We start from the raw sequence: 23,258 nt of genomic DNA, 5'->3' as shown, positions 1-23,258 counted from the left end.
TGCATTTTCCCCCTTTACCTCCTAGCACAGTTCACAGTTCTGTATTTATTTGTGTGACATTTGAAATAATATAAGCAAGTTCTTTAAGAAGGGGGGAGGGATGTCAGTTTTCAATCCAGGGGATATGCTGCCCTCTTCTGGCCTCCAAGGACACCTACACTCATTGTGCATATACACTCACACAACCATACACACAAATAAAAATAAATCTTTAAGAGAAAAAAGCACAGCTCTATCATACAAGATACTTCACTTCCAGTAAGAAACGGTGTCTCAAAAGCAAGATGTCCATGTGCGCGCGCACACACACACACACACACTCACATGAACAAGAATTTACACACTTGTACAAATATGCACACAATACCAGGCATCCAGAACAGTGAATAAAACATCACATTTAGCCCGCTGCAGGAGGTGACCATACTTGTTGGATAGAGGTGAGTGTACAAGTGTCCAAATACTGAATGAAAGCTGTAACGCCCATGTCGCTCTCTAGGCAGCTCGAGTACTTAGCATGCGGTTACCAGGTTAAAAGTGTTCAATAAACATTTGTTATATAAACCCAGGTGCTGTTTTCCGGAAATATCCATCAGATCATCGGCTGGCCTGAGACCTGAGCGGCTCTCAACCTTGGTCAGAGAGGTGTCTTTTTACAACAGACAGCAGTCGGTGCAGATGCCTGACTGGTCAATGTGCTGACATCAAGAGACCAAGTGCTCTGGATGGGACATACGAACCCCACCACCAAGGCTCAGGAGCCATTCATTACAGAAGAAGCGGCATAAGGAATGTAAGAGCTGGAGGGGATGTCTCCAAATGTGCCGTCCGCCGAACAGAGCTACGGGGATCGTGAACTCACAGCGGCTGTGTTTACTTGGCAGTTTTCCACCACTCCTCTATGATGGCACTGAACAGGCCAACCCACGCTTATCGAGACACAACAGCGAAACAGTTTCCAACACAGAGGAGGAGAGGATGCCCTGAAAATATTCCACCTGGATCTATTATCTGTTATCACTCTGTTTAAATATGCTCAGTCCGCCCGGGAATTAACTACTCTTATTTTGCTCTGAATTCTTTTTGGGGGCTGGGGAGGATTCGAGATAGGGTCTCTGTGTAGCTCTAGCTGTCCTAGAACTCATTTTGTAGACCAGGCTGGCCTCAAATTCACAGAGATCTCCAGCTTCTACCTCCCGAGTGCTGGGATTAAAGGCGTGCGCCGCCACCACCCGGCCCTTGCTTTTAATTCTTAATGAAAGGGTTTGATTGACTGTGGCAGAGGAAAAGCACTGAAACAGGTGTTTTCATTTTACCGGGATAGTCGTTGGATTCGGCGAATATTTTCACCAAAAACTTACAGACAGCACGGAAACCTGAGCTTGGTCATTTCACAAGCTTACGGACAGAAATCACGTGGCTCAGCGCCTGGCGGTTCAGACGAAAGCGCTCTTCAGTTTCAACAGATAGGCTTTGAGCTCATGCCGTTTTCTAAGGAAATCAACCTGAAGATTTTATTCCTATGCATATTAAGAATATCAGAAGTTGTTCTGACAAAATAATTTTTTTTACTCAGTGTTTATCAGGTAACAATATGTCCATAGACATCCACTTACAGAAGCAATATTGGCATTTCCTAACTCATCCGTAGAGAGTACAATCAGCTAACTATGGGTATAAAAGAATTCTCCTAAAGTAACTGGCAGAAGACTAGGTTTATAGGAAAGGAGGGAAAAAAACATGATTTTAATATCAGAATAGTCCTATATTCTAGATCGAAACAGAACGTGTGTCTCTCAGCCCTTATCATTGGGGTCTTCTAAAATTTGCTTTTCTCTCAAACTAATATCGATCTGGCTTTACGGAGGCAACTGTGAGCAGCCACAGACATGACTGCCGGTCATCTTACCTTGAGGCATAATGTAACCTGCCCAGGAGAAAAGATGTAGACAGGATGCTACAGAGGACCATAAAACACTATGTAGCATTTCCCTGTATGGTGTGGGATGCAAGGCAATGGGCAAAATGAACCCAAAGCATCTGACCCATAAGAACCCCAAGTTCTTTGGCCATTGCAAACCAGACTTCAGTCATAGAAGATGAATTCTTAATCAAAATGATTTATGTCACGTGTGTGCCTGGTGCACATGGAGACCAGTAGACAGCATCGGATCCCCTGGGACTGGAGTTATAAATGGTCATGGGCCACCATGTGGGTGCCAGGAACTGAACCCAAGTCCTCTGGAAGAATAGCCAGGGATCTTTACTGCTGAGTCATCCCTCCAGCCCAAAAAAAAAATGAGTTTTTAAAAATATGCCAGCATTTACTTGAATAGTTTCTTATTTCAGGGAGTCAGATGATTAGATATGCCATGCCATCCCCAACAACATTCCAATGAAGTCTTCCAGGGGACTAGAGAAAACAGTCTCTGAATTCATCCAGACACATAACAGACTCAAATGTCTAGAGCTGTATTCACCAGAAAGCATAAAGCTGAAGCACCGCACCGCCAAAGCCACAGTGACAAACAGCATGTCACAGCACAGACACAAGACACAGACAGATAGCTCAGAATAGCATCCCAGGCTCAATCCGTGAAGCTGCCACCAATTCTGTAAGGTTTTTATTAGCATGCATCAAGTGTATGTAATGGACTTCATTATGAAATTTTCATACCTACATAAACAACTTTTGTTCATACTCACATATCTGCTCATGTTCTCTTATCTCCCTTCCACTCCTCTAGACCCTCTTCCTCTTCCCAAGCAATCCTTGTACTCTTTCAGTATAGATTTGGCATATGACAGAAACATGAAGTATCCGTCTTTCTAGTCTGACTTATGTCGCTTGGCATGCCGGCCTCCCGTACCACCCGTCTTCCTGAAAACGGCATGATTCTGCCCTTGAAGCCAACCCAAAGGTAACGTCATGCAACGCTGGCCATCTAGAAACAAATCCCCAGCTCTTAATGCAGCATCCGGGAGAAGGTGGGCACACATGTGAAGTGGGGTGATATTTAGGAATATCACATGAGCTTGACCCATCGTTTCCATGCCATTAAAAACTCACAGGAAAGTGAATTTGGGGCTCGGTTCCCCCATACATACCATGTACAATTCCCCAAATCAATCCATCAATCAAAAACAGGTTGGTTTTTTTTGTTTTTTTTTTTTTTTGGTCAGAGAACAATATTGGCTAAAGTCCAGTGAAAACTATTTAGTCTGTCATTTGGCATATTTTCCAATAAAAGCTTATGCTGATTGAATTTTTCATCTTAGTACCAATTAGGCTGTCATATATGTACGGCTCTAGTGGATGAGTCACCCCAAATTATAAAATCTGGGAACAATCATAATGTTTTAATCACTACTCTACAGCAGATGACTGTATAGCGCTCTACAGCAAAGGGCTGGCCAAATTAATCATGTTATACAGTACCTACCGATCAAGCATGTTGGGAAGAGTGTCCTGCCTAGTAAGGGGAACAGCAATGTCTAACAACTGAGCAACTCAAAAGGCCAGAATATGAAAACTCAGGGAAAGTTTGTTTGGAGCGAAACAAATACCCAATGTGTGTTACTAGATTTTGCAACGGCTGTGTTGCAATAAAGAAATGCGATTTTAATTGAAGAGGAAGATAATTGCAGCATAAGAGCCAGCTACTTAATCAGCACCCCAATCAGAGAAGCCTGAGTGACAAACTTGGGCCCCACACCCAAGAAAAAAGGGTGAACCAAGCAAGCGAGTAAAGCAAATTCCTATTACAAATGCGATCAAGACACGTGAGCCACCCTGGAGCCACGCCCCGAAGTGGGGGGTTGTGTGTATGTTCCTAATGCTCATTACATTTAAATAATTTCCACAGGTTTAGATAAGAAAATGAGAGACACTGTTTTGAATTGTATTTCAGAGGGCTGCAGTGTTGCTCTGGAGATGGGCACAATGGGATTAAACACAGCACACACTTCTCCAAAAAGTATTCCTTAAGATAATACCACAAACTGAAAAGGGGGGAAACACATTAAAACTACAGATTATAAGGGATCCAGGTAAAAATCAGCTCCCATGATGCTGTAGGGGGAAGCCATGTCATCTGAGGATCAGGTGAAGGAGCTGGAAGGAAAGACTTTGGAGATAAGGGACTCTCCAGCTGAATGGCCTTTCTGTCTAGAAGATCCCAAGCCATAAAAAAGATTTTAAGAAATCATTTGCAGCCTCTAAGGAACGCATACAAGTCAGTGAGGTTTCCTATCACCGGAAATATTTGATAAGGGGTTCTTCTTAGTGTTGAGTACTTAACAAAACCAGAAAATGGGGATGGGGAAGAAGAAATGAGTAACATTTGAGAATACCTGTATTTTTCATGAACACATGGTCACTGACAAACAATCGAAGCTAAAAAGAGGAGATGGTTTTCGCTCACACAGATCAAATCTAGAAAACCAGTTGTCATTTCCTTGATTAACTTTATTAAGAACAGAGGCAGACCTAAGTTTGTCAGGAAGCTGTGTCGTTATCAATTAGTAATGTCTGCTCTGAGTCCAGAAGAGTGGCATCGAGGAGGCTTCGTGAGGGTGCTGTGGCCCATGCTTATAACCCCAGCACTCAGGAGGCCGAGGAGGAGGAGGAGGAGCATGGAGAGTTGGAGGCCAGCCTGAGCATACCGTGAGGCTGTCTCAGAAGAAATGGAGAAAGGGAGGGAGGGAAAGAAGGAGGGAGGGAGACATTTGAGAAGCTCTTTGTTAGCTCTGATCTGCGCCTAAAACTATTTTTCTATTTTTTATCAGTTTTGCATTTGTTAGCGCTCATCTATAAAGTCCCTAAAACTGTTTCTATTTTTCATTGTCATCAGTTCTTGAATGCATGCAGGAAATACACTGCTTTGCCAACTAACTAGTTAAACTAATGTTTACTAACATTAATCCTAACCCCACTAATGGAAGTGTGGGGAACACAACAAGAAGCAAAGCAAAGGGCTGTCCACAGCCTAGATCAAGACAGTTTGCTTAAGACACAAATGAGAATCGCTTAGAAAATGTGTCATGGCCCATAATCTGTTCCTCAGCTTTTCGGGTTCATAAACTGAATGTCGTCATACGTAGCGGTCACCTGACATTTGATGCCAGGCTTTGGCAACTGCATTCACATGGTACTGATGGTGGCCGTTCCAGTTGAACGAAGGGGGCTGTATTTTCCCAGTCACCCCAGAACACTTCCCTGAGAACTCAATCTCCAACACTCACCACAGCTGGTTTCTTTTCTTTTTGAATTTTTTGCGGTGGTTGTTGATTTTGTTTTGCTTTTACATCCCAATCCATGTTTCCCCTCCCTTCCCTCTCTTCCCAGTTCCTCCCCCACTGCTCTCCCCTCCCCACCCTTGCCTCGTTCTCCAATTGGTTTTTCTAAACTGTAGAGATTCTTTTAAATGACACATGTCTTTTTTTTAGTTCCCTATTATAGATTTTAAATTATTCCTCCAAAATTTTGTTTTATTGTGGTCCCAAGGATACAGAGAGAAGTAATATGCCATCCTGTCCTTACAGGAAGCCACGCCTCTGTGAGTTTGGAAGCTCGAGAACAAGAAACACATCATCATTACACGGGATGGGTAAATACAGACTTAATCTTCAAACCCTCACTGAGGGCTTCTTATCCGTATTATTTCTAATGTTCTTCACTTTCCAGGCTCCTGCCTGTGCTACTTCACTTCCGGGATCCCCGAGTCTTCCTTCCTTTCCTCCTGGAAGGAAACATTTCCTAAAAGACCTCTGAAGACTCCAACACCCAGCCCACTTCAGTCTGTCAGTGTGTCCCATACATTCTTGTCCTGATGACACCTGTTGTCCTCCTTGATATTCCTTTGTCGTGTACTTGGAATGTTTTAGCAACACAAGATGTAGGTGACTTCATTCTCTCTCCACCCTCTGCTTCCCTAGTGATAAATGATCTGACTTCTGTGCCCCAAATTATCTGGAAATTTGTTGTTCTGGAATCTCCAAGGATCTTGTGGCAATAACATAGACTTTCTCCTCCTAGTCCTCCTTCTCTGTGGTCTCTCTCTGCAGAATGTGAAACTCACAACCTCAGATAACCTCCGTCTGGATACTGCCAGGTGAATTACCACGCTTCCCTCCACGCTGATTTCCTGAACCTTCTCAGGCTTCCAAATCATTCCTTATTCATTTCTTTTACTGGGTGCTGGTCCTCTGAGCCAAGCCTAACTTTGAGTGTTTCCTCCCCACTCCGTCTACAGCTTCAGTTTGAGTGTTCCAAGGGCTTTGCACTGCCTCGGTGAGGGTCCACTTAGCCCTCAGCTGTCTCCTAAACGCCCATCGGTCTCAGGGTTCCTTTTAGTTTGCATAAACAGTCAGATTAAATGATTTATAAACTATGAGAACTGAGGCCGTGAGTGTAGCTTTAGTTAATACCTTAGGAATGATTCACTCCCTAGTCACAGAGACAATGGTAACTTAAAGGATCCTTCCAAAACAGCCTCTTTCATATCCAGGTCAGCCCATCTCCTGGAAATTCTCTTCTTTTTCTCTCCTGCTTTCTTCTAGATTCTGACTCCTGGTTCGTTTTCTCCCCCTCTCTCCCTCTCTCCTTCTCTCTTTCTCTCTCTCTCCATCAGCCTCATTTACATATGACATGCTGTATATCCTTGGTCTTTTTTCTCTTATCTTGCACAATCCATGCTGTCCCTTTGCCAGTGACTTCCAAGCGCAGTCACACAAACTTTCCTGAATCCCAAGACACACACTGCCATGGGATAGCTCGACTTGGGTGTTCATTGGGAGCCCCATCGCCAATCTTCCTATCCCAAATCCACTGTCTTTCCTACAAGGCCTGCCCATCTCTTGCTACTCATATCAATTAATGATACTCTTTGAGCCCAAAGCTAGAAACTTCTGGATTCTTAGACTCCCCAACCATCCACTTGTACCCAGCCACAATCAAATGCCACCACTTAGTCCTTATCTTTCCTTCCTTCCCATACCACTGCTACCTTCTTGGTGTCTCGTTGTCTTTTTCCCACCTCAAAACCTTGAAAATCCTTCTTTGTCTTTCTACCTCAGTTCCCCTAAAATCCTTCTACCCAAACTTAGGCTGTAAATGTTAAGACTGTGTTCATTTGATGGCTATTTTTTTTCCTATGATTTCCTGTTTGACGGCTCTCATTCGTCCACTCCAAGACTCTGGAATCAAATCCAAATTCCTTAAAGGAACTTCCCAACGTGGCCCCAAGCAATTTTCAGGCTTATCTCTTGGCGCGCTCATGCACGTTATCTTTATGCCAAGCCCAAGTTTTCAGGTTTTCATCCTGTGTGTTTCCAACGCCTCTTCACACGGAGGCCTCTTTGTCTAGGGTGTTGTTTTAGGCAATGACCTCCCACTCATACTGAAGGTGCAGCTCTGTGGCTTCTCCTCAAGTCCTACAGAAACTAGTTTCCATTTGCCTGCAGTTCACATATTCAAACAAATCTGTGTTAGAAAACTCTTGTCCAGCTGGCATCTCTCTGGGTCTCGTTCCCCGAACTCCCCCCGCCCCGGAAGAGCTAGTTTCCTTAAGGGTCAAGACAATGCCTGTGTCTCTCTCACCTTTGCATCAACGGAGCCAAGTAATGTGTCTAACATGGCACAGGTAGAGAACAGGGAATAACTACTATTCAAAACTAAGGACGTCAGAACCGACTCCTGTCCTTGTCCTGCGGGACAAGGGACTGGAGACGACAAAGGGTTTTCCTTACCTTTCTTGTTACAGCAAACCTTATGGCCAAGTTGTATTAATAATCGAAACAATACAGAAAAATCTCTCAAGTTTTCGCCCCCACAGTGCCCCAAATTCCACTCAGATCAAAGGTAGATTTTTTTTTTCATCTAAACAGCTTCAGTGATAATCTAAACAGCTTCAGTAAGATCATCTAAACAGCTTGGTTGACAACCTCTGCGTTCCTACCCCTCTCCCATCAGTAAATCACACCTTAGCCTAAATGAGACCAGCCAGATGATAATCCACCTAATACCTATTCTCACGGCATCCTCTACAGGGAAGTGGAAGCTGACCAGCCAGGACAAACTAAACTGGGATGTGGCCCTGGGGTGTCGACCTCAGAACACAGGATTAACTGCTGATGGAGGGGCGGGGGGGAGGGGGGAGCTCTGTAGAAAGAAGGAGTCAGCAAAGCAAATATCTAAAATCAATGATGGAAACAGGTTGCTGCTGGCTCCTTCCCTCCGCGGAGCAGGGAACACCCTCTCTCACACTCGTGCAGCCCCGCCTCTACACTGGGGCTTGGCTCTGCCGGGGAAGAGCTCATTGTCCTCTCTTACTTAACTCCTGGAACCTCACGGTGGTTTCCACCCCCTGCCCCCATTATCTCTCCTTTCATCTGGTAAGGAGGTGCAGAAAGGAGGGTGAGCTGGTTTCCACAGTCCCAAGATGTCAGTCACAGAGGCGATGCCATCTCAACCCTTTCTTTCCCATCTGAGACGTTCTTACCTCCCACCTCAACTGCACCAGAGAGCTGGCTTTTCGAGGGAAGGAAGGAGGCCCGGCTTCCAAAGAACAAACACGCCATGCATCCAGGGCTGTTTCTGCCGTGCAAGCACACCTTCGAGAAACTCGAGCCAAGCGGTGAAGATGTGCTACCACCAACACCAAGAACGGAAGCCAGCATATCTCACCATAGCCAATCTAGACTTTGCTAGTCTGCAGAAAGACTTGGTCCTGTCCGCTCCAGTCCCTTGGCAACAGGAAACTCATTGTTGTTTTGTTGATGCGCTATGTATGAGGTTTGGAGCTAGGGGCTAAATGTATCCCTCCTACTCACATCCCCCATATCCTCTAAGTCACACTTGAATATGATTCCTTCCTTCTTTCCTGAGAATGCAAGAACTCCCCTCCCCCTACCCATGCCCTGCCAAAGGGAAGCAGAGACAGTCTGGCATAAGAAGTACTGTGAACTACCCATCAACCATGCAGAATGCAACCTCCTGCTTCCTCTAAGACCTCCAAGAAGAGACTCCCACTCCACCTAGAACCCCGTAACTCCACCTGGAGCCCTTGCTGTGCCATTCGACTATTGATGGTGTCTGTCTTCATGCAGTGTTGACAGCCCTTCTAATAAACCTCTTTTCCAGAAGGACAAGCCATCCCAGTGTTCCCCTGAAGTCCCCAAACCTTTCAGATTTTCTTTTCCTATGTTAAAGGGAGCTCACCAGAGATGACCACTCAAACATAGTGGACAACCAATTGAATGTCTTTGTTCCAGCCTGCTGGGACCAGAACACGGAGGGGGTTGTTCAAGGGTAGAGACCTCATTGAGACATCTCTCATGGCAGCTGCAGGGGGGTTTCTAGGAGTAAGCAGTTGAAACAGTTTTAATAGAAGCTAAGATGACCCGTTAGCCCACCGGAGAGGGTTCTGCACAGACAGGCAGTTTTAACAAATGCTGAGTTAGCTAGGCCATCCTGATCTTTGGATCCTAGAGTAGAGTTGGGTAGTTTTTCATGGGATTCTCCATCAAGAAGAGCAACTTCTACTTAACGATGAAATGGACAAGATGGAGGAACTCTGCACCCTCTTGCCCGGTCACACACACACACACCTGTGGCCATAGTGGTGTGGCTACACTTCAGTACTGGTTCGAGTCCTTTTCAAACCAACTAGAAATACAGACATGGAGGGTGTCCAAGAAGGGGTTAAAAATTAAAGAGCTATTTACAAAGTGTAGATATGGTATAGTGGAGCTACCATGGGCATTACGATCTCCAGTAGAGAGAACGTCCCATAGAGATGGCCTTCTTGAGAAGGGGGGTGTGTGTGTGCGTGCGTGCATAAGTGTGTGTGTGTGTGTGTGTGTGTGTGTGTGTGTGTATCATGGGAACAGGCCACAAGACAACCTTGGGTGTTGTGATTGCTGGTCCTCAGGGGCCATCTACCCTTTGGTCTTTTTTTCCCAGCGGGAGGTGTTTTTCTTTGTGAGACTGCATCTCTCATTAGCATAGAGCTAGCAAATCAGGTTAGGCTAGCTGGCCCGGGGTCCCAAGGATCTCCCTGTACCTCCTCTGCACTGGACTTACAAAGGCGTGCCACCAACTCAGATTTTGGGTTTTTTTTCATGGTTCTGGGGATCCAACTCAGGTCCTCACGCTTGTGTGACAAGCACTTATGGAGAGCCGGCTCTCACACCCCCAGGATTCAGCTTTCAGTAATAGGATATAGCCAAGGCTCAGAGGAGACCAGGAGAATGTGTTCTTATAACCTTCGCTCTTCCCTCTTCTGTTCCCCAGCGAGATCCAAACTGAGCAAGCATCATGCATAAGACAAGAGGGTGCAGTGGTCTTCCTGGAGCAGGAAGTGAGATGGAGAAAGGTGAAAGGTCAGCCGTCTTGGGGAGTGGGCGCTCACTACCTCTTACATTATGCTAGTATGCCTTCATGCTGGCTGCTGGTTTCTCTCCTCCCATTTGTGTAGTTCTCAAGGAACAATATTAGCGGCTTTGTTGACAGGCTTTTCCGGTGCATGCATGTTTCTCTTCTGCAGAAATGCATGCACCAGTGCTGAAAAGACAAATGTCCTGACTATACCTTCCAATGCTCAGCATCTCTCTCAAAGACCTGACGTAAGCTGAGCCTTGGCAAGCACTGTTCAGACGGAGGCATCTCCCCAGTCCACCCATATGCGTTCTTGAAGAATGGAATCACACTTTTGCTCCAGGCTGGCCTTTAAAGTAGGCAGAGTGTGATTTCAGCAAACTTCTGCCCAACATCTCCCCGCTGCTTCTCAGCTCAAGGAACAGTCTTTCGTTTCACAATTAAATGAGACGAGCTTGCGAGGCGGAGGCTGGCGTTCTGAACTGCATACGGCAAGTAGGCCGGGTTTAATCAGTGCCAGTGAGCAGTTCCACGTCCCTTTAGACAAAGGAGAAGCTAAAGCACCAGAAAGCCCAAGCGCCTGATGAGGTACAGAGAGGTTCACCAGGAAAAGGAAGAAGGAAGACCAGGGTGAAGATGCCAAAGACCAAGCATAGCTTCACTGTTTGTCCAAAGGCAACTTGGTCCAGCTTGAAGTACGCTTAGATGTTAGCTCGCAGTACGCCTGGATACCTAGAACCACTGTGTGCACAGATGTGGGCCAGGAAGATGTGGGCACAGTGGTGAAGAAGCATGCATGACAAACACACATGACCAGGACCCAGAAGAGCCCCATAAACTGCCCTTCAAATACCAGCTCGGCCAAAGGCATAGTCTTCAAACCCGCTTGCCTTAAAAACTCCACTCAGTTCAGTTATAGGTAGCAAATGTTATCCTCTCCTAAAACAGCCTGTGACGATAAAATAGGTTCCATCTTTGCCACAGCAATTTGCATTTCCGGGAAAGACTTTGACAGCACAGAGTTTAATGCAGGGTCTGGCGATGAAAGGTCGGGTTTAGGACGATGGGATCTAGCCACGGGCTTGGCGTCCATTCCAGCCAGACCACTAACTCATCACTTGTGCCATCCTCACGAGCTCCCGTCTCCTCCCCTGTGAGCAGAGACTAACAGTTCCTGACTTCCAGGTTAAGTGGGTTGCAGGAGAAAGTGTACTTAAAGACCCGCCGCTGTCCAGCAGAGTAGGCTTCCGCGACGAAAGCTGTTGCTTGTCTGAAACCCAGCCCCGCCACCACCAGCGCTGGGGATCCAGCCCGGGGCCTAGAGCAGAACTGTTCTTACGCTTGATGGTCTCCGTGTGACAGACTGTGACAACAGCCCACATTACAAGCTGTAGGGTCTTCATTTGTAATAAAAAAAAAAAATCCAACGTCTTGTATAACTCTGTAAATATCTACTTATTTATCTAATCCAGAAAACTCCTCTATTTCCAGTGAACTGCAGTGAATGCCAAGATTCATGGCTGTTCAAAGTTCGGAGAATAAGCAGTGGTTGAGTTCTCAGTCCTAAATAAGACATGTATGTATACCACCACCAACCCCCGAGGCTCAGGGGACACCATGGAAGAAGAGGGTGGGGGGTGAAAGCCAAATATCTGGAAGAATCGCTGTGAAGAGGCATCCTCTGGGCACGACACAGTCTTCACAAACAGGAACACAGAGCAGCTGCCCAAAACCAGCTATATCAACAGTCAGTCGTGGGGAAGGGAGGGGCCTGCGGGGCTCAGCCCCTTACCCTGGACCTACTGGGCTACCAACAGTCTGGAAGAGCCGGAGTCCCCTTGAGCTCGCCAGGCTCCGAGGAATAGTTCCAAACCAATAGCACAGGGACAGCCCTAATTAAACTCAGCTAGTCACAAGACAAAGCAAAAGGACGTGGATGTGGGGAAGGGATGGGGGGAGATAACAGAGGGCTGGGGATAAGAGTGATCGGAAGCTACTATATACATGTATGAATTTGTCAAAGGAAAAACATTACCATTTTAAAAAAAATTTAAAAAACTAGAAAATTCTACTTAGCCCCACCTTTTAGCCAAAATAAATTTATACAAGCTGAGGAATTCCAAGGCATCAGGTGCACTCCACGGTCTCGTTTGCTAGCAGGTTAAGTCGGGTTTGCACCAGTATTGCACTGTATTCCCCAAGACTTAGGAGTTAAAACTCGAAGAAAAGGCTTAAGCTCCATAATGGGAGCTAGAAGCTTCTGGAAAAACCAGCGGTATAAAAGGATTAACACTGCCATTATGCACGGTGGCTAATTGCATTGATTTAATGACTGCATTGGGGCTGAGCACAATCCTGACAAAGACTTGAGAACCTCCAGAAACCCAAACAGAAGAGGCCCTCAGGAAGTGCGGGAAGGGCCGAGGCTCCTAGAAATCTGACCTCCGGACAGCATCACTCACCCATTCCTTCCTTTTCTCTCCAAATCATTGTTTTTTTTCCACCACAGCACCATTTTTTCTAGTAGGAATAGTAAAGGAAACATGTATACTTTGAAAAACTAAGATAAAATCCCTGTGTACTCATTAATTTTCTAAGCCACAATGCTGGAAAACACAGTTTTAAATCATCGCAAGGGGGTTTGATGAGTTGCTCAGAAAATAAATGTGCTGAAATTCCAGCAAAGCCCTTTTCGGAGGTCTTGCCAGCAAACTTTGTAGAGTTGCCAATGGGATTTAATAAAACGAAAGTGCAGATAAGGAGCTTAGCACAGGACCCAGGACTCAGAAATTCAGGCTGGTTTCCAAATAGGATCCGCATACTTCTTAAGTGGGCTTAGTCCAAGAATTAATAATCTTGTGATGTGATCAGTCTCCAAGCCTGTAGAGCCAGAACAGTCATGGTCAATTTCCTTCATACGACTGCATTACATTTAAATAATTATTTAAGTCTAGTCCCCTGCATTCTTGCCTGCTTGGGAAAATACGTGACTCAGAGAAAGAGCTACATTTGTTATGAAATTACTCATCTGTTTTTAAGTCAGTCATCTAAGAATTTTCTAAATAATAACATTAAGAGATTAATTTTACTCCATATGATTTCCCTTTGACTTATACTTTATGTACTTAATCAAAATAGATAGAGAAGTGAATTATTACTGTGTAGTTTAATCTCTACATCACATCTCTAAAACGAAATCTCACTGCTCTCTCTAGATTTGCAAAAACTTCATAAGTAAGGGAGAGAGAGGTTATGCTCGGTAATATTATAGCTTACATCCATCCATTCCTTAAATTACCAACATGGACGAACAACAAAAAACTTTCCTAAAAGAATTCTGTAGATTTATCAGAGTGAAAAATAGCTGCTAAATTTTGATACGTTCATCTGCCGTCTTTTACGATTGGAGTTTGTGCAGGTTGGTTTATTTGGTTCTTCCAACTTTTCTATTTTCTTATGAAAACCAAAGGGGACACTACACTTCTGCTTTCTGTTCTGTGTCGCTGTTTCCCCCTCCAAAGGCAGCTTATCCATAGCCGGCAGCTGTCTGTCACAGAACCGTGTCAGCTTGACCCAAAGAAAAATCCTGTAACGCACAAGAGAACTGTAAAGGCTAAATTTAATTTATTTAATCTACATTTAATCCCCCTTTACTACATCCTCACCAGGGTAAAAGAAAGCCAGCCAGGGAGTGCCCTAAATCCAGATTTCATAACACAACTACTCAGTGGTTTACTGGTATCAAGACAGTCTCAGCAGATCAACCAAATGACTTGACTGAAGAAGGAAGACGCAGGTTCAAGGCCTACTCTTCTCGGATACACGTCACCCAAAGGCACCCTGGGAATGTCATGTCGAATCCTGGAGTTCTTATGCTTACAGAACATTTTCGCACCTACGAGCGTCAGAACTTTATACCAAGAAAAATCAACTTTTGACTAGCCTTTCCGTTTCCAACCTGCAAGAGTGTCAACATGTCCAGGACAAATGCTTGGAGAACAAAAGCAAAGAAAGTGGGGGGAGGCACTGAAAACCCCTCAGAGAACAGTGAGTCTCTATGAGGTGGGCCAAGAATCTAAAGAAGCCAAATGGCCAATATTCTCTAGAAACATAATGAGGAGGCCTGCATGCAGTATCACGAAACCAATGTAACATAAGAACTGAGAGAGATAGCCACGAATGGCCGAACAGCGAAAAAACTCTCATGAATGAGATGGCATCTCAGCCGCAGTCTGGAGCTGAGGTGTGACATTTGAATGGTGTAAGCCATCCACAGAAAAGAATGAATTCTGCTCCAAGCCGAGAGCAACAAGCAAGGGCCTCGAGATGGAACGACACACAGCGTTTCGGCTGAAAGTGAAAAGAAGGCCTGCTTGTGATTAAGTATTATTTTAGGAAATGCTAAGTGTTTCCGTTGAGTTATATATTGCTTGTATTTTAATATTAAGTTTCATTAGGCTCCATATTTTATGGAATAGTAACTTGAAACACAGAAAAGCTGAGTGTCTTGCCCAAGGCCACGTAATTACTTTATGAGAACGTGGCTCTCCTGCCACCCTGCCACCCTCACCGCAGGGGGAACAGGGCTGGCTGGACAGGGGAGAACCAGGCTATAGAAAAGACATCACAGAAGCTTGAGCATGCAGCTGAGGCGATGACAACCCTGCTCCCAGAGCATCAATCATGCCGCAGTGGACAGACTAGATCTCAGTTGCCACAGTGAGGAGCCAAGGAAGAGAAAGGCCGCAGATGCTGGTGAAATCATCCTGGGGAAATATTTGAAAGCCAAGTTTACAGCATTGGCAGCAAGACGTGATAAAATTCATCAGTTGTTGGGTGGGAGGAAAATGAATAAAGTGGGTTTAAAAAAAAACAAATGAAAACAAGCATCAGCACAAAAAAACGGATGGCAAGTTCGTCATCAAGTAACAAGATGGAAACTCTTTCCCCTCTGCTCCTCCTCTCTGGCCATTTTCACCCTTTAACCCTCTCCTTTCATTCTTTCAGTGTGTGTGTGTGTGTGTGTGTGTGTGTGTGTGTGTGTGTGCGTGCGTGTGTGTTCATGTGTACATGTATGTGTATGGTCAAGCCTGTGAAGATCAAAGGAAAACCAGGCGTCTTTCTCACTGTCCAACTTATCGTTGTGATAGGGTTTCGCACTGAACATGGAGTTTACCAATAAACTCGACTGGCGGGCCAGCCTCAGGGATCCTCTCGTCTGTCTCCTAGCCCTGGCGGGATCCTCATGCTAGGCTTCTTCACACAGATTCTGAGACACTGACTCAGCAAATACGAGCATGTTTGCAACCAAGCTGTCCCCCATCCCCCATTCTTTCAGACTTTGCAGTCCTAAGTGGGTTAGGTTGTAAGAAACAGAAATCAGTGACAAAAGCAAAAAATATTGTCAAACTCTTTTTCTATGCCTGCCACCTGCTGTCCTAATGCTTGATACTTATGCACTCATTAGGCTCCTAAGGTAACTCCAGAGTAAGCAAAATTGTTATTCCTACTTTAGAGCTAGGAAACAGGCTACAGAGTTAACAGCGAACCTGGCTTCTAACCCACGCAGTCTGACTCTAGAGCTTACCCACTGAATCTACACTATCCTCCAAACTGCCACCAGGCAGTTTCCATCGCACTACAAAGACATAGGGGCGGTGGTGATGGAAGATGATCTGCAGATTGAAGATTATTGAATTTTACAAGTTTCCCAGTGATCAGGCATGGACCTTATCAATAGCTTGTCATAATTACTCAGCTCTATGACTCTGTCACACGACTCTTGGAATCCTACGGTGCACTCCCTTAGCGTTCTGTCCTGATCTTCAAACGTAACCTAGGTTGTTCTATTGCTCTCCTTGATCTGTGGGTATGTTTGCCTCTCCAGGGGCACTTTAGACCCCTTGAAGAGCAGGAATTAGATCTTGGTCACCTATGTAAACCAGGTCATATTGCAGGTGCTCCACTAAACCTGTTGAAGACATGAATAAATTAATGAATATGAATACGGACGATATGTTCCAGCCAAACTGGTCCACTTCGAGTCTCCACCTGATTGGTCTGTCAGTCCTCACTTTCCAGAATGGTACTCTCTCTGCTGCTGCCCACACTGCATGCTCTAACCCATCCTTCACAGGACTCAGCTCAGCTCCTCCTGTACCGTGAAATTCAGCAGAGTGGCCTCAACAATCCGGCATCAGTTTAATGGCATGGGGACCAGCATCCCTGCCGCTGTCTTCAATTCAAAACCAGACCCTAGCACAACGAGCTGCACTCCTCTGGGATAACTCCATAAATTTCTAAGGTTTAGTGGTCTCCAGCTATAAACATAGGCAAATAATATCCTTCTGAGAGAAGGGGGGAGTGAAAGAAAACCATCTGAACACCTGGCATGCTAGGGAAATGAGGGCTCCTCCCCGAGCCCACACTCCTTTACCGATCAGGTAGCACTTAAGTGGCAGCATTTAGCATCTCCCTTCATTAGACTTCAATGACTAGAGAGATCTTTGGGGACAGGAACTGTATCTCATCCACGGGCCTTACACAGAAACGTAGCCAACATTAAGAACAAAGCGATTGTGAGGTGGGCTACGGCAATCACATGCGAGTGATGGCAGGGCTAGAATCACACATCTTCATGTAGCTTTGCTGTGGAATTATCACACGGCACCTCTGTGATCTCGCTCGTGCCCAAGACTCGACCAGTAAGTGCAATAAAGTCAAAGGTTTGTCCCGCAGAAGCGTGGCTCTCTCCATGCCAATCAATCAGCCAGCCTTAGGTTAGGTTGGGGGCTTGATGCTTGTCACTGGCACAAAAAATTAAAGCTAACACTAAAGCAAAACTAGGAAAATCAAAACTCCAAATCTGTGGTGGTTATCAGTAGAATAAAAGCTCTTTGCTTTTTCCATAAGTTTCAATACCCAGGCTTCCCCTCTCTGAACCTGCCAGAGTCCTCTTTTCCCCCGATTTGTCACGGCCTCCATTTACTGTACATTATCTTCGCAGGAATCAATTCCCATGCTTAGGGCTTTCTGTTTCATTCGGTTGCTGCCCTACTTGCAAGTACTGACAAGCCAGGGGAGCTGCAATCTGTTGGTAGTAACCTGCAGCCTAACAAGCTACTCTTGGTGAATGCCCTGGGCCACGTCCCCTTTCCCTGCAGAAACTATTTCTGTAGCTCTCGCTCCGTGGGATGAGCAGCTACAAATTTCATTGGAAGCAGCAATTACTAATGGAATCGTGCCAAGTCCCCGTGCTTTAGGTATTTTCCTGCTTCCATCTCCTTTTGGTTTTGCTTTTTCCCCGTGGGGAGAAGCACGGGGTGAGAACTGGAACCTAACACCAAATTCACCACAGCAGAGGAAGGATACATACGGTGGGATAGTAGATGGCAAAGCCAAGACGGCCGTATGTCAGCAGCCATCGACAGGAAAACCGCCGCCTTCCTCGGCTTCATCCTCCTGACACAAGATCAACAGTAGCTGCTGACCCTGTGCCAGTGGGTGACTCTAGAGATTTATAAATCGTCCTGGCTCAAAAAGCATCACGTAATTCTAAAACCCGTGTGGCTCTACACATATAAACGCATGTGTAATATATTTTAACAAGAGCAATATCATAGCCTATGGGTAGACACGAAGCAATTTTAGTCTTGTAAAGAGACAATTAAATACTTCACTGGTGCCGTCCCCCTGAAATCTGTGCATGGGGTATCCAAGGAACTGTGTTTGGCTTGTTTATTAAGAAGGAAAATCTAGTTTGGGAGTAGAGGTGCGAGTCTGTATTACAAGTCTCAAAGTAGTGCCATTCTATAGCCTGCGTTCACACTGTTACAAAAAACCTTATACTTGCAGTCAGACAGACCCAAATTCTCCCTCTGGAACCGGTCAGAGATAACACACTGCAGGCGAGATTCTCACTTCTGGGGCTTAGGGTTTCTGCACGGTGGTCTTCACACGACCTTAACCATGAGTTTAGAAGTATCAAATAACCCAAAATAGCTTCAAGATTTTATATTTAAAATAGTTGCATCATTACATTTGAAGATTCCTTAATCGTTCCTTGTGTACAGTTTCTTAGGAAAAAATGAATATACTTTAATTCACCAAATAAAAAAATAATCATCTACATAAGAGATTGTATATGTGTGCTGTGTGTATAATACATATTATGTCTATAAATGTGCATATGTAAGACATTTTATATATATTTCCTACATTGTGCTTCTTAAATGTGGTAACTTTGAACACTAATATTGTACATATTCTATTTTTGCTGTTCAGTTTCCTGACCCTTATGACAGCACTGATTCCAGCACACTCGCTACTTACTGCAATTCCTAAAGCTGTTTATAATGTCAATCTGAAAATTCGTATTTCAACCATACTTTGTAACCAGATTTCTTTTATTTTTCATAGTTAGCAAATACTGAATACAGCCTAAGTTAGCATTAGAAAAAATGTTACTCAATGGTCCTCAAAGGTAAAATGGATTCATCTGAACTCCACCCATTTTCAGTTTCAACACAGCAAGTCTCCTGTCGTACTCAGGGCAGATACAAACGCATTGAAAAGGTATTGGTTATTACTGCATATTAATTTATGCAATCATCAGCCAAAGATGCTAAGCCGACAAAAAGAAAACTGTCCAAGCAAGCAAACCCGAGGACCTGTGAGCCACGCCCTCTCAGTATATAAAGGCTTGTCCCTGTCCTTGGTAGCAGGCACTCCCTGGGCTACCCTACATCACCATGTCTGTTCGTTACAGCTCCAGCAAGCAGTACTCTTCCTCCCGCAGTGGAGGAGGAGGAGGTGGTGGAGGATCATCCCTCAGAATTTCCAGCAGCAAAAGCTCCCATGGTGGAGGGTTTAGCTCAGGGGGGTTCAGCGGTGGCTCCTTTAGCCGTGGGAGCTCTGGGGGAGGTTGCTTTGGGGGCTCATCAGGTGGCTATGGAGGTCTGGGAGGAGGCAGCTTTGGTGGGGGCTATGGAGGAGGCAGCTTTGGTGGGGGCTATGGAGGTGGCAGCTTCGGGGGTGGCAGCTTTGGTGGAGGCAGCTATGGTGGAGGCAGCTTCGGTGGCGGCAACTTCGGCGGAGGCGGCTACGGAGGAGGCTTTGGTGGTGGATACGGAGGAGATGGTGGCGGCCTTCTCTCCGGAAATGAAAAAGTGACCATGCAGAACCTGAATGACCGTCTGGCTTCCTACATGGACAAGGTCCGGGCTCTGGAAGAGTCAAACTATGAGCTGGAAGGTAAAATCAAAGAATGGTATGAAAAACACGGCAACTCAAGCCAGCGTGAGCCCCGGGACTACAGCAAATACTACCAAACCATTGAAGACCTTAAGAACCAGGTAAGGGGCATTTAAAATCCCAGCTTCAAATCATGTCTACCCATGTAATGTGGACAGGTGAATCTAAGTTAAGCATAGCACGGCTGATCACTGTGCCTGTTTGTTTTTCCATGTCTAGTGGAACCAAGTCTCATCAAAGATATTTATGAAGGCAGGGCATGTCTTCTTCATCCAGCATGTGTGTTGCCTGTCTTCTAGGAGGACAGATGACTGAGAACCTTTTAGGTTTTAACAAACATAATGAGTTCACAGTAAAAATATGATAGATCATGTACAAATGCAGGAACTAAAAGAATTTTAAATGGGGATAGATAGATAGATCTCAATCATTAAGGCTGATAACAAGTAAGCCATACTCAGCACCAACATTTGCAGGAGACCCAACTTTCTAATAGAGAAATGATATACTCCCTGTCTCTAGGGAGTCTGTTAACCACATCTGGAGATTCAAGGTAGATGCACTTAGAAATATTTACAACAAATTAAACAAATACAGATGTGAGTCGCTCAAAAGTTGGCGGCAATACAAGAAAATCATAAACTGTATAATAAAGAGTCCTCATTGCAGGAATATACCTATATAGTCCCAGCCAGTGTTCAGAAAGAAATCATGGCTATATAAGTACTGAAAAAATATTGTACGGGCAAGTTTGTCCTATTCCATGCTTAACCTAACCTCCCTTCAAAATTCTGGAAGAGAACTATATAAAAATGCAAAATGCCTATGCTAACCTAAAAGTCATCAACCCATCTCTTGTCTCTCCCTCCAGATCCTCACCCTGACTACTGAAAATGCCAATGTCCTGCTGCAGATCGACAATGCCAGGCTGGCAGCTGACGACTTCAGGCTGAAGTAAGCTGAGTGGATGTGGTACAAAGAAAGAAGGTGTTTCCAACAACGACTTTGGAGGCCCACAGTAGCATTTATATTTTCCTGAACTCATCCAGAGCACAACAGCTCTGAGCTGTTGAAGTTTTGACTGTAATATCTTTGGGGTAACTTTTAAAGGAAGATGTGTCTGAAAGAGTAACAGTTAACTCTTTGTATCAAACTATTGCCATTCCTACATGAATTAGTGTATTGCAAATGATGCCGGGATATGAAATCAAATCTGTATTTATGGTCAGTCTTCGTCCAGGTATTCCTCCATTGATCTGTATATCCAGGGTTTGTATCCTGCTTGTTTCAGATATGAGAATGAAGTAGCCCTGCGCCAGAGCGTGGAAGCCGACATCAACGGCCTCCGCAGGGTGCTGGATGAGCTGACCCTCAGCAAGGCCGACCTGGAGATGCAGATTGAGAGTGTGACTGAAGAGCTGGCCTACCTGAAGAAGAACCACGAAGAGGTGACATGAAATTACATTTCTCTCTTAAAAGGGGGGGGGGGTCATCTTGGTCATGGCGCACTCATTAAATCTAACTATTCCTCAAACAGGAAATGAGAGACCTTCAAAACGTGACCACTGGTGACGTGAACGTGGAAATGAATGCGGCCCCAGGAGTTGACCTGACTCAAATGCTGGACAACATGAGAAGCCAATACGAACAGCTTGCAGAAAAGAATCGCAAGGATGTAGAAGCCTGGTTCAATGAGAAGGTAAGTAATTGCCCATCTCGGCAAAGCTCCTGGAGATCTTGTGATCATGCCTGGATGTTCTCATCGCTTCCCGTTTTTAATCTTTTAGAGCAAGGAACTCACCACAGAAATTGACAGCAACATTGAACAAATGTCCAGCCATAAGAGTGAAATTACTGAATTGAGGCGCACTGTGCAGGGTCTCGAGATCGAGCTGCAGTCCCAACTGGCCCTGGTATGCTAAATCTTGTAAAATGGCTTTCATTTTACCCTGCAATGTTTCATGCTAAAAATAAGGGGGGGGGGGGGGCGGGGGGGGCAAGAAAGTGGAACGGAAATCACAGCGTTGTGGGGTGGGAGAGAACTGTTAGCATCGTGCTCAAACTGCAGGGCTGCCTTTAAGCACAAGCCCTAGCCACTTCCCTTCTTGGCGACGTCTTGCTGAAGAATTTCCATGTTTCACTGCACTTACTAAAACCTTCTTCTCAGAAACAATCGCTGGAAGCCTCCCTGGCAGAAACAGAAGGTCGCTACTGCGTGCAGCTCTCCCAGATCCAAGGCCAGATCTCCGCCCTGGAGGAACAGCTGCAGCAGATTCGGGCTGAGACTGAGTGCCAGAACTCCGAGTACCAACAACTCCTGGACATTAAGACCAGACTGGAGAACGAGATCCAAACCTACCGCAGCCTGCTCGAAGGAGAGGGAAGGTATAACGGAAACCTGCGAAGTCCGATTGCTCTCGTTCAGAATTCCCCATAGCCAAGCCTGCCCAAACCCAAGGAAACGCCAGCGGGCGGGGCAAAGGAGGCGGGAAGGGGACAGTGATGTCTTCAGGAATCAGGGCTGTGTATGAACATCTATGGATGGACAAGTGTTTGAGTATTAACAGACAAGCTTGACTGGATGGTATTTTCTCAAAACGAGTCTGGAGCGCAACCTGACGCTTCCATGCTAGAAGCGACCGCATCTGACCCTTACCCCCCCCCTCTAGTTCCGGAGGCGGATCCTACGGCGGCGGGCGCGGCGGCGGCAGCCACGGCGGAAGTTACGGCGGCGGAAGTTCCAGCGGCGGCGGCAGCCACGGCGGAAGTTACGGCGGCGGCAGCTCCGGTGGCGGCGGCAGCCACGGCGGAAGTTACGGCGGCGGAAGTTCCAGCGGCGGCGGCAGCCACGGAGGCAGTTCCGGTGGTAGCTACGGCGGCGGAAGTTCCAGCGGCGGCCAGAGCGGAAGCGGAGGATTCAAGTCTTCTTCTTCCGGGTCCGGTGGCGACCAATCATCTAAAGGACCAAGGTCAGCAGAAACTAGCTGGGGTAATCTGAATTAGTTCTAACTTTCTCCAATGGTTTGTTGCTCTTTCAACTCAAGAGCTGACTTTAAAACAATGAAAATCTCCATTTAGATTTTCATTTGTGTTTTTAATAGACGACGTCAATTTTGGAAAAAAAAATGCTTTCTGCAGCGTGGAATTTTTTTTTAGAACAACTCGGAAAAGATATGCATTATCTTTTGTAATCTAAGCTTGTTAGCTTGTTAGGATCTCTACAAATCGTTTCCCCTAAATTCTAATTTTTTTCTATTCACAGATACTAACAAAACCAGAGTGATCAAGACGATTATTGAGGAGGTGACACCTGATGGTAGAGTCCTTTCGTCTATGATTGAATCAGAAACCAAGAAACACTTCTATTAAGCTGCATAAAGAAGAGTCTCTTTGCACAGGCCACTGCACAGATGTGTGGGAAAATGTCCAAGAAAACACTTCTGTCTTAATGGTCTATGGAAATAGGTTTGCTCCTTGAAAGGGTTTAAAAGGTGTTTTGTGGTTTCTGTGTTTCTTCTTTTCATTTATCAGAAAGTGTCCTTTTATGGAGGAAAAAAAAAAGACAACTTTCTCATTTACTAATGAATTTCTCATATACTAATGAATTTCAATAAACTTTCTTACTGAT

General features: G+C 45.3%; 1 protein-coding gene across 1 annotated transcript; it reads left to right on the top strand.

Moving 5' to 3' along the window:
* Positions 1 to 19,128: 19,128 nt before the first annotated feature.
* On the top strand, positions 19,129 to 23,258 carry Krt10 (keratin 10). Its single transcript, XM_041643904.1, has 9 exons — positions 19,129 to 19,731; positions 20,502 to 20,584; positions 20,922 to 21,078; positions 21,168 to 21,329; positions 21,418 to 21,543; positions 21,798 to 22,015; positions 22,099 to 22,130; positions 22,299 to 22,619; positions 22,893 to 23,258. The coding sequence occupies exons 1-9, from the start codon at positions 19,129 to 19,131 to the stop codon at positions 22,997 to 22,999; spliced, it is 1,809 nt and encodes a 602-aa protein (XP_041499838.1). The 3' UTR covers positions 23,000 to 23,258.

The sequence above is a fragment of the Microtus oregoni genome, unplaced genomic scaffold (assembly GCF_018167655.1).
Source record: "Microtus oregoni isolate MIOR12 unplaced genomic scaffold, Mior012 000091F_ref0000469, whole genome shotgun sequence".
Classification (NCBI taxonomy): domain Eukaryota; kingdom Metazoa; phylum Chordata; class Mammalia; order Rodentia; family Cricetidae; genus Microtus; species Microtus oregoni.
This window is presented reverse-complemented; position numbering and strand designations above follow the sequence as displayed.